This window comes from Daldinia decipiens (genome assembly GCF_022478715.1).
Source record: "Daldinia decipiens strain CBS 113046 unplaced genomic scaffold F4813scaffold_14, whole genome shotgun sequence".
NCBI classification, from domain to species: Eukaryota; Fungi; Ascomycota; class Sordariomycetes; order Xylariales; family Hypoxylaceae; genus Daldinia; species Daldinia decipiens.
This window is the reverse complement of record NW_026054557.1, coordinates 533,019-547,939: the sequence shown is the minus strand read 5'-3', so window position 1 is coordinate 547,939 and position 14,921 is coordinate 533,019. Positions and strand designations below refer to the sequence as shown.

The following is a 14,921-nucleotide window of genomic DNA, read 5'->3' as shown; positions in this document are numbered from 1 at the left end:
GGAGAAGGTGGCTTGGGCGATGCACAGCGTTGAGGCCGCTATTCGTCCCCAAAGGAGCGCGCTACGGCATCGGTTCTTTTGGTAGGTTTATCTACCACCTAAAACTTTCCGTATCCCGCACGTGACTTTGAATGACTTTGAATGACTCTGAATTCCAGCGCCGCTCTCTCACCCCAGCTCTTGTTTCCTTTCTTGGCGTTGTCTGACCTTTGTAATTCTTCAGGCGGCTTCTCCGTAACAATAGAAGAGGAAACGAAAAAAGAAAGGAAAAAGCTAGACGGAGGTGGTTTAAGATATATCTCCCATGTGGACAATTAATTCTGGAAATCTGGGGAACTGGGATCTTCTGACTTTAAGGTTAAGTGATGTGTGCAAGCCCCTAAGTTGCTGTGGCTTTTATCCAATTCAGCTCTAGCGCGCAGACGGCACAGCTAATCGGAAACTCCACTGCAGCGCAAATCGAGTTCCGGTATGGGCAGGCACAACGAACAAGGACGAGTAACTGGGGCAGGTTCAGTTCTTGGGTTCGTTTTAGCGTTTACCTAGAGCCGGCTAGGGCCTACTAGGACCTGATAACAACGGAGCGGTACCACCTTGATATGTGTTCCTCTCGGTCACTCCGGTATCTACGAGACTACCACTCTACACATGCGAATCGCATCATTCATACTGCATTTTTATTTGCCCACCACAACCTGGTTTTTCTTGTCACAGATTTAAAATTGGGCCTTCCTTTTCCGATCCTATCCTACCCTTAGTTTCGGTACCGCGTCTCTTTCCTGGTTTAACATGAATACTAACATGAATATCATATTCGACGTCTTATTTACGCTTAACTAATAGAAGCCGCATTAGGATGATAGCTTGTACTTATATACTATGTTAACAGCGGGTGTTATGCGACTACTGTGGTTCTTGCTAATAATAACTCAACCGTAGTGACGTCGTTTGCGCGGTAAGACGGGGCCAACAACTGGCCTTTACTTAGGTATATAGCCTAGGTACCTTACATACGTATTATCGCCTTAATTCAGTCATTATACAAACTACGCACTCACCTAGTTTGATCCATTCAAGCTGATGTTCAATTCATACACATCATCTCTGAGTCAACAATTACCCGTACAGGACTCGAAACTACATATATATATATATACCTATGTATAGGTACTTAATATAAGGCATCTGATCCAGGACTGTCGACTATGGTGTCTGTAATCACTGGCTCCCGACACGGCACATTTATATTAAATATCCAAAAGTAGATGATACATTAAGTTTCTACCTAAATACCTAAATACCTAACCATTTAATACCTTAAAGTACAGAGAGTATGCGTACTTCTACGCTATATATATATGACAACTAGGAAATTTATCGGGAGTGGGTAAACAGTAAACAGTGTCGCTTTTTAGAAAACATAAAACAAAATCGGTTGCTGAAAGACATCGGTTGTAGAAGAAATACAAATTTTTTTTTTTTTTTTTAAATATTTTCTTATATGGATATTTTATCAAATCGTCTGCTCGTGGAAACATACACATCCCGGTATCGCGTACATTGGCCTCGTCAGAGACGTGGCAACACGAAAGGACAACTTACCCACGAAGCGCCCAACCCAATGAGTGTCCGAAGGTCAAATGCCACCCCTGTGTCCTGGAATGCCTAATTTTCCCACGAATTCAGACTTACCGCAAGTTGAAGGTATTTAGCGACGTGGACAGCTTATTCGTCGGATCGGTCTCTGCCTCCAGGGCAGCTGTGTCCAATGGCAAACTGTCTCAGAGGTTGAATAGGTCGGCGAGTCCGGCTTCGTCAGCAGGGCTGCCAAAAAGATCATCGCCTTCGTCGAATTCTAGATTGTCGAAAGCCTCGACCGAATTGCCATCAGCCAGTTCAGCTTCTTCTTCGCCTTTGTCGTGGTTATCTTCCGCGCCCTCTGTAACAATAACCACGTCAACGGAGTCTGCATTATGGATATTAAAATCGGAATCCGGGCTCAAACCTAGAGGCTCAGTCGCAGGCGGAGTTGGCAAATAGCTTGCCTCAGTCGATGCTGGTATACTACCAACTCCGTTGTCCTGTTGCCCCGTGTGATCTAGTACCTGGGTATAAGCATGTTGAGGCGTTGTGGATGGTGCTGGGCTAGGGCTTGTTCGTGGCCTCTTATTTGGGTCATCCTGAACAGGATCGTATGATATACCGATATTTCGATCTTCCATCAATACTTCATCCCTGTCTCGCTTTCGTGCTGTGTTCCCTATGGGACTCGAGGTTACAGGAATCGAGGCTGGTTGTTGATAGTAGGGAGAAGACGATACTGGCTTTGAGGACAAATACGCATACGGCGAGCCCGAACCCGGCATTGGAGAGTTGGGATTAATCGGCGAGTGTATACTGCAAGGCGTTGAATAAGTAGCGTCCTGTTGATATTCTATGGCGGTTTTGTAAGTTGATGCTGGTGAAGGTAGACTTTCTGCTGGTGCTGGAGTGTCTCTACGTCCGGCTGCTCTAGCTAATTTCTTTGCTTGGCGCTTTTCACGCATAAGCTCTGGTAGCCGTATATGGGCACCGGGGACTGGGTCGTCATTATCATCCAGTAACCCAAAGCTTCTACATTCTTTCAAGAAATTTTGTTTAGAGATGTCTCCTTTGTGCTTTGCCATGTTAGCGCCGCCTCTCTCTTCGCGTAGTTTGAGACGAGCATCGGTGCTGTTATCAAGTGCATGGAGAATAAGCCGGTAGCTCAAGGAATTCTTATAATTGCGATGATTTCGCCTCTTCCCCCTTGATCTGGCCTCGACGAACTTTGGATACTCGTCCTGCCACCACAAGTCGACTATGGTCCGCATATCAGAGAAATGCCTTGTCAACTTGAAGATGTTATCCTCGTGCTTGAAGTTCCTCTCGTCGGGACGGACATCGAGGTGAATCATGGCGTCGATGAGATCGAAATGCTGCTCAAAACAATACAAATGCATATACCCAGCATTGTGGTAAGGGTCAAGGACCTCACCGTCATCATTCATCCGCTCATCAAAGATAACACGCGGAAATCCCGTCCTGATGGTATTCTGAGTATCTTCACAGCCGGCAAATCGACACTTCTGAGATTGGGTCCCGTAGGGATATCTGTCATTGGACTGAGGGGCAACCCAACCAATCCACAACGTAAGACCCTGGCGGATCTTGTTCTCTACTTCTGGCACCCCCTGTAATCGCCTCGGTTGCGAAAACTGCTCATCTTTTTTTGGGCCGTAGAGATACCTGCGCAGTTCATGTTCCGAATACGTTTTGCCCCTCTCAAGCTCTCCGCATTCCGTGTACTTAAAAAGAGGACGGCCATTTTTATCCTTTGGACCCCAGCTCTCCGGGGGAGGTGGCGGTGACCCGTACCACTCCCGAGGGTCCGGCTTTGGGTCTTTCTTCCTTGTGACTCTAGGTATCTGGCCGCTTCTTAGCGATAATCCGTTGGGCCCCTTCGCGGGGCGCTTTAAGGGGGGCTCGTGGTGAATGAGGACTGGTGAGGGTATTCTGCTCCTTCTGAGCGCAAATACGTCCCGTGTTCCGTTCTCTACTTCGTCGTTCCTGTCCTCCGAGCTTAGTACACTCACGTCGCTGATTCGGCGAGTAGTTGGGTACGAATTAAGTGGCTGCGGATGCTGAGGTTGATAAGGCTCATAAGGTTCATAAGGTTCATAAGTTTCATAAGGTTGAGGAGGTGGTGAAAACTGTGAAGGATGATACTGGGTGTAGTTGATAGGATAGCTTGGGGAGACGGCTGTAAAATCATGGTGGTTGGCAACGGGGCTACCGATATTCATAGAATTATACGTACCATACGGCTCTTGCTGGATGGTAGGAACCGCAACATTACCGGTATTATTTAGAAGGCTCGGGTCTATGAACTCTTGAGGGACCGAGTGAAATGGCTCCGGCACTGCAAGAGTCGGGTCAAGGTTCTGGTTCTGGAACCGAGAAGGATGAGTGTTATATGGACCGACAGGCGGTTCAAGAAAATCTGGTAGTGTATCAAATGGTGTAGTCAATTCTGGATTATCAAAATCGATATTTTGAAGAATGCTTGTTGTGTCGTCGTACATATCCGGAGGCTCCATCCCCGGGTACTGATTTGACTCGTAACCCATCATTGGTCGAGTAGTATGTCACCTAATAGTGCGAGACCTGAGTTCGACGCAGCTTATAGACGAGGTAGTCAGCTCTGCTAAACCGCCAAGGCAAGAAACCGCTATGAGAAGTCGATCAGGGGTAAAACCAACAGGGTTACTCTATCAGGAAAATTATATTCATGATGATCGGCACTACGTAACTATATACTACTGAGACAACAGATCCTTTTTCTTCATCGTGGCCGAGAGGAGCATTGTTCGTGTATGACATTGTTCAAGCACAATGAACAAGTCACTTCCCTAGAAAGAAACTGTTATAATAACATCATTGTCCAATACAAAGAGACAACGTGTATAGGCACAAGGGAAACGAGATCTGAAGGGAAGCTACATTGATAGGGGGGTTAGGTGAGTTCGCGGCATGATAGCCATTTCAGATGCCTATGTTGTTGGTTAGTAAGGGTTGCGTACAACAAAATATAAAGCGTTGCGTCAAGAGGACATGTATAATCAGTAGAGCTCAATGCATTTTCTCAACAGGGAGTTTCAGAACAGGTCTGTGAATGCGTTGATTTCATCAGGGGATAAGGAAGGTAGAGGTGCTCGAATAAGAAGATAAACTTACTTGGTGGGATTGTGGCAGTTATACCGACCAGCTAACATCTAGTATTAGGTGGGCAATCAGGGGACGGGTTATTCGATGCGAATAAAATATTCTACCATTAAACAAAGACAAGGAAAACTCTCCATCTGTGGGTCGTGCCATGAAAAAGAGCTGTTAGTAGTTGTCCCCGTTCATGTCTCTTCTAAGGATACAGATTGAGTGGCGGATGATATCACGTCTCTTGTCCAAGACTCCAAGCCGAATGAGAAAGCGGCTCGGAGTTTAGGGGTTGTTGCCAGACTCGGCTACGACGAGCTTTCTAGTCATAACGGAGTCATGACGGAGTTAGTAAGTTAGAAGCTTGCCATCTGCTTATATCCAATGCATCCTCATCCAATTCGGTTGCGAATTCTGATGATTGGGATAAAGTGATCAAACGAAAAGAAAGTAAAACTTCACTAAAAAGAAAATATTAGAAGTTTTTGTTTTGGTGAAGTACTTACGGCGTATAGGTTTTACCGTGCTCCGCTCACAAAAACGTGGACGTCTCGTGACATCTCAGATAGCCTAAATCAGCGTAGGTATACCTATCAAGTAAAGTATTCGATAAGCACTAGGGCCGTCCCACTACTTCCCCCACTTCGTTTTTCCCAGGCACTGCAGGCACTGGTGGCTCGGTGGGTTGGAACATTCAAAGTTCGTATTGCCCCAAGTACTTGCTCTTCGCAACCTTATTATGACCAATTGCAACCAATTACGGCCAATTGCCAGCGTAAACTTGGGGTTTGCTCGTAAAAATAGGTACTTACACTACCTCATACAGATGTACTTCATACATACAGACAGGTACCTACCTAACTTACATAAAGGCCAAGACAACATTGAATGTACCTAGGTACCTGGAAGCCACAGTTAGAACATCAGGGTTCTGAACACTTTTGAGAGTCGAATTATTCCCATGTTTCCATGTTCCCTTTTAGCCTTTTTAATCCCTTTTCCGAATACATAATACATATCTGCCCAACTTGCAGTCCACTGCTGTGTTGCATTGTCATGATACCCTATTTTTATATCTGACCGAGGTATTATTGGTTGGTATATCTTGTTGTTGCGATAGGTCGAAGAGGAAGAAAGATCAATATCGTACCCCCCGAAACGATTTGACGTCACGGGCCTCTCGCTTTTTTGAATCGCTTTTGAATCGGGCAATCCGGCGGACGAGACGGTCGTCAACCCTTGCGCGTTTCTTCCTTTCTGTGTTAAACAACGAGAAATCGACATGGCGCAATTGAATCCGGACCTGCAAGAGAAGTTGGACGAATTGGAGAGAGAGCTCGAGGTACGCTGGTGTCATTTACTTCTTCCGTTATTCGGCTCGCGATACCCTTACCGCCCGCCAGCAGCGGTGGGGTACGAGGCCCAACATGTCTACAAGAGAAGCCATTGAACGCAAACTAACTACGAGTCCTGGTATAGGAAGGCGACATTACAGAGAAGGGGTAAGGTTTTGTCTTTAATACTATAGTACATATCGTTAGACCTTCCTCTTGATGTGCCGTCGCATACAGTCTTCATCCTTAGTCGTGCTAACACATCTCATTTTGCCTGTAGCTTCCAAAAACGACGGACCCAGCTACTCTCGCAATATTTAGGCCCCGGCGCATTGGCTGATGCTACTGGAGGCTTACGGATACACACTGTCGACGACGATACCCCTAATACGAGCGAAGGGCATAGAGACGCAGCATATGCCGCTTTAAATACCTCTAATTCAGATCACAATGACGCTTATTCCCCCTCGACTATCACATCTCCCACCGATTGGCGACCCCAATCCTCTGGAATACCCAGTTCTGGTCCTCCCTATAGCGCCGAGCATCCAGCCGGGTTACTACGACCAGGCGGACCTTTGGCCGAACAGCGTCCAGCCTTGAGCCAGCGTGATTCGCTATTCCTTAACCCTGTTCCTAGCTATGCTCAAACGATGGTGTCTGACTCTCCCACGCGGTCGGGGACGATGGTCTCGGGGGATTATGCCTTTAAACCGGAGCACCAAGGAGGGTATGGACACCAACCACCAAACCCTTATGACAGCCGGACCGGCACAATGGTAGACTCCCAGGTGTATTTTTCCGATTTTGCCGGTCAACAGGCATACGACCAAGGTCCTGGTGGTGGCGGCGGCGGCGGCGGAGGCGGCGAATATGGCGGAGGCATGCATCGATATTCATCCAGTGATGCCTTCTCACCTACCGCTGCTATGGCCCCGCCTATGCTCACTGCGAGCGATTTGCCTCCCCCCGAGGCACTAGAGTATCAGATGCCCCTGGACCCACGAGAACTACCATTTGCTATCCATGACCCGCATGATGAAAATACCGCTATGTCGAATTTTGACAACATTGCTTCTGTGCTAAGACATAGGGGGCGCACTACTGGGAAGCTTCCGGCATATTGGGTGCTTGATAGTAAGGGGAAGGAGATCGCATCTATTACTTGGGACAAGCTCGCTTCTCGAGCAGAGAAAGTAGCACAAGTCATCCGAGACAAAAGTTCGTTGTATCGTGGGGACCGCGTTGCTCTTATTTACAGGGACTCAGAGATCATCGACTTCGCGATCGCCCTCCTAGGCTGTTTTATCGCGGGCGTTGTGGCAGTTCCTATCAATGACTTACAGGACTACCCAAAGCTAAACCTCATCTTAACTTCCACGCAGGCGCATTTAGCCCTAACTACCGATAATAACTTGAAATCATTTCAGCGAGATATCACCACCCAGAAGTTGAACTGGCCTAAAGGGGTTGAATGGTGGAAAACTAACGAATTTGGAAGCTATCATCCTAAGAAGAAGGATGACGTCCCCCCTTTATCCGTCCCTGATCTAGCATACATTGAATTCTCCAGAGCCCCGACAGGAGATCTTCGGGGTGTGGTACTTAGCCACCGCACTATAATGCACCAAATGGCCTGTCTAAGTGCTATAGTTCAGACCGTCCCTAATGGGTCCAACGACACCTTCAACCGCACCCTTAGAGATAAGAATGGACGCCTCATAGGAGGGGGCGCTAGCAGTGAGATTCTTTTGTCGTACCTTGATCCTCGTCAAGGCATCGGTATGATTCTGGGTGTCCTCCTCAATGTCTATAGCGGTCATACAACTGTATGGGTAGAGAATAAGGCGGTAAACGCTCCTGGTCTCTATGCCCACCTCATTACTAAATATAAGGCCACGCTTATGGCTGCCGACTATCCCGGCCTGAGAACTGCTGCCTTCAACTACCAACAAGATCCTATGACTACGCGAAATTTCAAGAAGGGCATGGAGCCAAACTTTCAGCATGTCAAGATTTGTCTAATCGATACCTTGACGGTGGATAGTGAGTTCCACGAAGTATTAGCCGATCGATGGCTTCGACCTCTGCGAAACCCTAGGGCTAGGGAAGTCGTTGCCCCGATGCTATGTTTGCCCGAACATGGAGGCATGGTTATCAGCGTCCGGGATTGGTTAGGTGGCGAAGAGCGCATGGGATGTCCATTGAAATTAGATATCGACGCCGATTCCGGTTCGGAAACCGACAAGGAGGAAGAGAAGGACAAAGAAAAAGAGAAGGAAAAAGAAAAGGAGAAGGAGAAGGAGAAGGATAAACTAGCGCCATCGAATGGTTTTGGAAGTCTTCTCGGGGGCGGTACAACGACTACGAAAGAGCACGACGCTAAGAATGATCTTGGCGAGGTTCTACTGGACCGAGAAGCACTCAAGACGAACGAAGTCGTCGTAGTAGCTATAGGAGAGGATGCTCGGAAGAAGGCGAATGCCGAACCAGGTACCGTCCGGGTTGGTGCCTTTGGATATCCGATTCCTGATGCTACTCTCGCCGTCGTTGACCCTGAAACGGGGCTTCTTACCTCTCCACATTCTATTGGGGAGATTTGGGTGGATTCTCCTTCTTTATCCGGAGGGTTTTGGGCGTTGCCCAAGCATACCGAGCAGATCTTTCACGCCAGACCCTACAAATTCGAACCGGGAGACCCGACACCTACACCGGTAGAGCCCGAGTTTCTCAGGACCGGTCTTCTTGGGACCGTGATTGAAGGCAAAATTTTCGTGCTTGGATTATATGAAGACCGTATCCGGCAGAAGGTTGAGTGGGTTGAGCATGGCCACGAAGTTGCTGAGCATCGATACTTCTTCGTGCAGCACATTATTGTCAGCATCCTTCGAAACTTAAATAAGCAAGTGTTTGATTGCTCTGCGTTTGACGTCTTCGTCAATGATGAGCATCTACCAATAGTAGTACTAGAGTCGTCGGCAGCTTCAACAGCTCCAGCAACGTCCGGTGGTCCGCCTAGGCAGCTAGACACCGCATTGTTAGACACGCTCTCAGAAAGATGTATGGATGTCCTTATGCAAGAACACCACCTAAGGGTTTATTGCGTTATGATCACGGCACCGAACTCGTTACCTCGTGTGACGAAGAACGGTAGGCGAGAGATAGGAAACATGCTGTGTCGCAGGGAATTTGACCTCGGCAATCTACCATGTGTTCACGTCAAATTTGGCGTCGAACATGCGGTGCTAAACCTGCCTATCGGGGTGGACCCTATGGGTGGTATTTGGTCGCCCACGGCGTCAGACGCTCGAGGAGACTTCCTCGGACCTGCTGACAAGCAATATTCAGGAATTGACAGACGTGAGGTTGTCATTGACGATCGTACATCTACGCCATTAAATAACTTCTCGAGCATCACAGATCTCATCCAATGGCGAGTGGCACGACAGCCGGAAGAGCTCTCCTATTGTACTATCGACGGCAGGGGTAAGGAAGGGAAAGGTATTACGTGGAGAAAGTTTGATACCAAAGTTGCCGCTGTGGCCTTGTATCTCCGTAACAAGGCTAGAATACGGGCCCGCGACCACGTCATGCTCATGTACACGCATTCCGAAGATTACATTTTCGCCGTCCATGCATGCATTAACCTCGGTGCTGTTATCATACCAACTTCACCGATGGACGAGCGACGATTGAACGAAGATGTACCGGCTTTCCTCCATCTCATTAATGATTATGGCATTAAAGCTGTCCTTGTTAATAATGAGGTAGATCACCTCCTTAAGTCGAAGGCCGTCTCGCAGCATATCAAACAATCCGCCCAGTTCCTCAAGATCACTGTCCCGAGCGTATTCAATACCTCGAAACCGCCTAAGCAGAACAGTGGTCTCCGTGACCTTGGTATTACCGTCGATCCTGCCTGGATACAGCCGGGATACCCTGTTATAATTTGGGCGTATTGGACGCCAGATCAACGCAGAATTTCGGTGCAGCTTGGCCATGACACTATTTTAGGGATGTGCAAGGTCCAGAAGGAAACTTGCCAGATGACGAGTTCAAGACCGGTGCTCGGCTGCGTCAGAAGCACCACAGGTTTAGGCTTTATCCACTCGTGTCTAATGGGTATCTATATAGGTACACCCACTTACTTACTCTCGCCCGTGGAGTTTGCGCAAAACCCCATCTCACTCTTCTTAACCCTGAGCCGTTATAAGATAAAAGACACATATGCAACGCCCCAGATGCTCGACCACGCTATGAATACGATGCCCGGTAAAGGCTTCGCTATGCACGAACTAAAGAACATGATGATCTCGGCCGAAGGAAGACCCCGCGTCGACGTATTCCAAAAGGTCAGGCTCCATTTCGCGGCCACTGGCCTTGATAGGACGGCTATAAATACGGTATACTCACATGTACTAAATCCGATGGTTGCGTCTCGGTCGTATATGTGTATCGAGCCTATCGAGCTTTGGCTTGACCAACGGGCTCTTCGTAGAGGGTTAATCGTTCCTGTGGATCCAGAGTCGGATCCGAAGGCCCTATTAGTTCAAGATTCCGGCATGGTACCGGTTTCAACCCAGATAGCCATCGTCAATCCCGAGAGCCGGCTCCTCTGTACGGATGGGGAGTATGGAGAAATATGGGTTGATTCAGAAGCATGCGTAAAGGCGTTCTATGGATCCAGAGACCCCTTTGATGCCGAACGCTTCGATGGACGCACCATAGATGGCGATCCCAACATCAGTTATGTCCGAACCGGAGATCTCGGCTTTCTGCATAACGTCAGTCGGCCTATTGGACCGGGTGGGGCCCAAGTAGATATGCAGGTCCTTTTCGTACTAGGTAACATTGGCGAGACCTTCGAGATTAACGGTTTAAGCCATTTCCCAATGGATATAGAGGCCTCGGTTGAGAAATCCCATCGAAACATCGTTCCTGGTGGCTGGTAAGTTCGACTCTAGCAAAGTGATGGCTCAAGGCTAACATAATATCCAGCGCCGTCTTCCAAGCAGGTGGTCTCGTAGTCGTCCTTGTTGAAGTGTCACGCAAGGCTTATCTTGCGTCTATCGTCCCCGTCATCGTAAATGCTATTCTCAACGATCATCAGATAGTAGTTGATATAGTTGCCTTTGTGAACAAAGGCGATTTCCCTCGTAGTCGACTCGGTGAGAAGCAACGCGGCAAGATCTTGGCTAGCTGGGTTACTCGGAAGATGCGTACAGTCGCGCAATTCGCGATCCGCGACGCGGACTCGGGTAGTGTGGAGGGCGGCGATGGAGCGGGCGAAAACCACCGTGCTAGTGTGGGCAGTGTTCGAAGCAACAACGCTCCCGGAGCAAGTTCTCTAAGAAATATGGAGCACGCGCCACAAATCTTGGAACAGGAAGAACTAGATCATCAAATGGACAAGATGTCAGCCTTGCCTCAAGCAGTGGATCTTTCAGCCAGCAACGAAAGAATCGTGGATATGGACCGCTTCAGTAACGGGGGCATGCCGCTAAGACAATACCCGCAGCCACCGCAGATCCGCCTCCCAGGTGTCGACGGCCGCGAGGCTTCGAACGAAGCCATGTGGGACCGCAGGCAAAGCAGCACAGGGCAAGAGGAGGAGTGGCAGCGCGACGCCTTGATGCACATGAATCTGGCCAACCAGATGCCGCGGCAAGATTAGGGGTCTGCCGCCTCGGGACGGAGGGATTTATACAGGGGGGTGAGACGCGACAGCCGCATATGACTGTGGTCTGGACTAGTTACCTATCTATATATCCGGACATGCCAGAAGATAGTAGATACAGTCCGGATCCAGCCTCGGAGTTAACTGGTCTTGTGGGTTTCTGTGCAACTCGACTCCCGGTAACGAGGGTCTGGATAACAGTGTTCTTTTTTTTTTTCTTCCTCAAAGCCTTCTTCGAATAGCATCAGGATTGGGCATTGGTTTTTTCTTGTACGGTATCGAGATATCACGAATCGCATGTCTACATGAGCATTAAGGCGATACTCCTAGCCTAGTTATGAATTTTTTCTGGTTTAATATTTTTTTTGGCATTCATGCTTTGTCAACTTGACTGATATCGTCTCAACTGAGAAGCAGTGTTTACTATTCTTAGTAGTTATACGAATATCATCATCACACGCACACTGAAAATGCATCACAATACTCTACGAAGGCAAAGACGCGATACGTAGGGATTTAACCTCGAAATTATAGTGACTACATGACTGCAACACTAGATAGAGAAAGGGTTGTCTTTTTACGTTACTCGTATATAACATTTTTCATTCTCATCGCATTATATTCCGTAATAATCCCACGTTCATAGCTTGGCGTTCTTCTCGGTCTCAGCCTTGATGGCAGCGCCGAGCTCGGGGTTGACCTTGGTGAACATGTCGTATGTTCGCTCCCGCGTGTCCTTGTGCGCATCCTTTAGGTGTACGGCGACGTTGTTGACGAAGTTCTCCTGTTGACCCGGGGTTCGGCCAAGAACCTTCCACAGGCCATTGGCTTGCTCGTAGTCGTGGGGTTGGATCTCGTCGAATAGGTCGCTAACAGCGGCTCCGGACCATTTCTCGTGAGGGTTCGTAGGCTTGATGGACTGGTAAGTTAAGTTGCGGTAGCTACTGGGGTAGTTGGGGTTGGCGCCGTAGTTTCCGTTTACGGACATGGCTCCGTCACGCTGGAAGGGGTTGAAAGCATGAAGGGGCGCGTTTACGGGGATTTGCTGGTAGTTGACACCGAGCCTGTGCCTGTGGGTGTCGGGGTATGAGAATAGACGCGACTGGAGTACGGGGTCTGCCGAAGGCTCGACACCAGGGACGAGATGCGACGGAGAGAAAGCAACTTGCTCAATCTCGGCGAAGTAGTTTTCTACGTTCTTGTTGAGTGTCAACTTGCCGAACCGTCGGAGAGGTACCTCAGCCTGTGGCCAGACCTTAGTCAGGTCAAAGATGTTCCACTTGAACTTCTCGGCTTGCTCTGGGGTTAAGACTTGTACATAGACGGTCCAGCTAGGGAACTCGCCCTTTTGGATAGACTCGAACAGGTCCTGGGTTGCGAAGTCGGGGTTGTCAGAAGCCAACTTGCCAGCCTCCGCGTTGGTGAGGGTCTTGCTTCCTTGGTCAGTCTTCAGATGTACTTGGACATAGACAAAAGACCCGTCGGGCTTGGTCCATTTGTGGGTGTGGCCAGAGTAGCCGTTCATAAACCGGTATGAGTAAGGCGTTCCCCTGTCAGAGAATAGGTGCATAACCTGGTGGACGGATTCTTGGTGGGTGGACTGTTTTTATGTTAGAACTCTTGCTTCTGTAAGGCAATTACAAGTAGGCGGGTAAGTCAAGTATACACATACCAAGTAGTCCCAGAACATAGTAGCATCCTTCAGGTTGGTCTGAGGGTTACGCTTCTGAGTGTGGATGAAGAGAGGGAAGTTGGTGGGATCTCGGAGGAAGAAGATGGGTGTGTTGTTGTAGACCCAGTCCCAGTTACCCTCCTGAGTGTAGAACTTGAGGGCAAATCCTATAACCCCAGTTAGCAATTGCGCACCAACTATTCTGAGCGGCAGTTAACATACCTCGAGGATCTCTGGCGCTGTCGGCCGACCCCTTTTCGCCACCGACGGTAGAGAATCGAACGACGGCTGGTGTCTTTTTACCAACACCAGTCAGCATATCAATAGAGCTGATATCGCTGATGTCGTCGGTGACTTCGAATTCACCGTAGGCGCCGGCACCCTTGGCGTGGACGACACGCTCAGGGATACGCTCGCGGTCAAAGTGGGCGAGCAGATCAATCAAGTGGAAGTCTTGAAGTAGGAGGGGACCCTGAGTGCCAACTCGCTGCCACTTGGAGGGATTCTCGATAGGGTAGCCATTGGAAGTAGTGTACACGGGCTTTTCGTTGTACCTAAAGGTAGACGCGGGCTTCTCGTTGGCGACCATCTTTACGACTAAGTGAGTTTAAATAAATGCTATCTTAGAAAGCAGGCTGTCCAAACTCAGGGGCGCTACCTGAGCTTCGGGAGTAGAGGCTTCGGGAGTAGAGTAGTGTTGTTGTTACGTAGACGAAGAAGTCCCCCTTCACACAGATAGAGCTTCTTATGTGCGTACGTAGGTAGGGGTACGAATGGATAGCTAGGTTTGTGCAAACCGGAGGGAACAGAAGATATCAAGCAAGCCTGGGAAAGGGGGGGATGAACAGATATAAATACTTGACCTAACCTAACCTACCTTAACTCGTCACTCGTCCTTCTTGGCTTTGTCAATAAGAAACGCCGGATGTACATGATAAGAAAAGTTTCAACTACATTTCATGAAACCGCCCCCCCCTCTCTCTCTCTTCGTCTTCGTCTTCCCCTTCCCTCTCCACTTCTCGCATTATCGGCATCATCGTAGCAATGCGCTACTCCAACTATTCATCTGACCACTTACATACGAGCTGCGGCGGGCTCTGTATGTATGCGTCGTGATCTCGCTCTAGTAGCACGGTCATAGATGGGGTTTGATGAAGGACAGGGGAGGCGAGCCAAGAAGAGAGTCGTCCGGGCTCGGGGGGTGGAGAAAGGTGAGAGGTCGACAAAAATGACGAAAGTGATAAAAGTGACGAAAGTGACGAAAGTAACGGGAAATGGGAAGTGGGTCCAGAGTGGGTCCAGGTCTGCATTTGGTAAACCCAAATACGCAAACTACCAGACTTTGGGAGGTGGGGTAAATCTACTGGGTCGGGGTTGGCCAATTAGATAATTGCTAATTGTGAGCTTCTATGTATTGTACATTAACCTAACCTAGGTACCTTAGGTAGTATTTCGTAGTAGTAACCTTTTTAAGTTGCCCCGCGATTTACCGGCATCCCTCCGATGC

The 14,921-nt window shown here is 48.7% G+C and overlaps 3 protein-coding genes across 3 annotated transcripts; 1 reads left to right on the top strand and 2 right to left on the bottom strand.

The window, feature by feature from the left end:
* Window positions 1–1,781: 1,781 nt before the first annotated feature.
* Window positions 1,782–4,148, bottom strand: F4813DRAFT_380524 (uncharacterized protein; the record flags this gene model as incomplete). The annotated part of the gene is made up of 2 exons (XM_049245572.1): window positions 1,782–3,618; window positions 3,748–4,148. The coding sequence occupies 2 exons, from the start codon at window positions 4,146–4,148 to the stop codon at window positions 1,782–1,784; spliced, it is 2,238 nt and encodes a 745-aa protein (XP_049100170.1).
* Window positions 4,149–6,333: 2,185 nt separating this feature from the next.
* On the top strand, window positions 6,334–12,169 carry F4813DRAFT_57501 (acetyl-CoA synthetase-like protein). The gene is made up of 2 exons (XM_049248651.1): window positions 6,334–11,013; window positions 11,064–12,169. The coding sequence occupies exons 1-2, from the start codon at window positions 6,719–6,721 to the stop codon at window positions 11,737–11,739; spliced, it is 4,971 nt and encodes a 1,656-aa protein (XP_049100169.1). The 5' UTR covers window positions 6,334–6,718; the 3' UTR covers window positions 11,740–12,169.
* A 1-nt stretch (window position 12,170) lies between these two features.
* F4813DRAFT_57517 (catalase-domain-containing protein) lies at window positions 12,171–14,237 on the bottom strand. Its single transcript, XM_049248652.1, has 3 exons — window positions 13,637–14,237; window positions 13,415–13,581; window positions 12,171–13,342 (listed from the first exon to the last, which is right to left on the bottom strand). The coding sequence occupies exons 1-3, from the start codon at window positions 14,001–14,003 to the stop codon at window positions 12,383–12,385; spliced, it is 1,494 nt and encodes a 497-aa protein (XP_049100168.1). The 5' UTR covers window positions 14,004–14,237; the 3' UTR covers window positions 12,171–12,382.
* Window positions 14,238–14,921: the final 684 nt, after the last annotated feature.

What these genes read in the sequence shown, in the direction of transcription:
- F4813DRAFT_57501 (XM_049248651.1), top strand. Translation starts at nt 6,719, where the DNA reads ATGGTGTCTGACTCTCCCACGCGGTCGGGGACGATGGTCTCGGGGGAT. An exon ending in AACATCGTTCCTGGTGGCTG is followed by an intron (nt 11,014 to 11,063) that starts GTAAGTTCGACT and finishes CATAATATCCAG; the next exon opens with CGCCGTCTTCCAAGCAGGTG.
- F4813DRAFT_57517 (XM_049248652.1), bottom strand. Translation starts at nt 14,003, where the DNA reads ATGGTCGCCAACGAGAAGCCCGCGTCTACCTTTAGGTACAACGAAAAG. An exon ending in CAGCGCCAGAGATCCTCGAG is followed by an intron (nt 13,582 to 13,636) that starts GTATGTTAACTG and finishes CTGGGGTTATAG; the next exon opens with GATTTGCCCTCAAGTTCTAC. An exon ending in CTATGTTCTGGGACTACTTG is followed by an intron (nt 13,343 to 13,414) that starts GTATGTGTATAC and finishes ACATAAAAACAG; the next exon opens with TCCACCCACCAAGAATCCGT.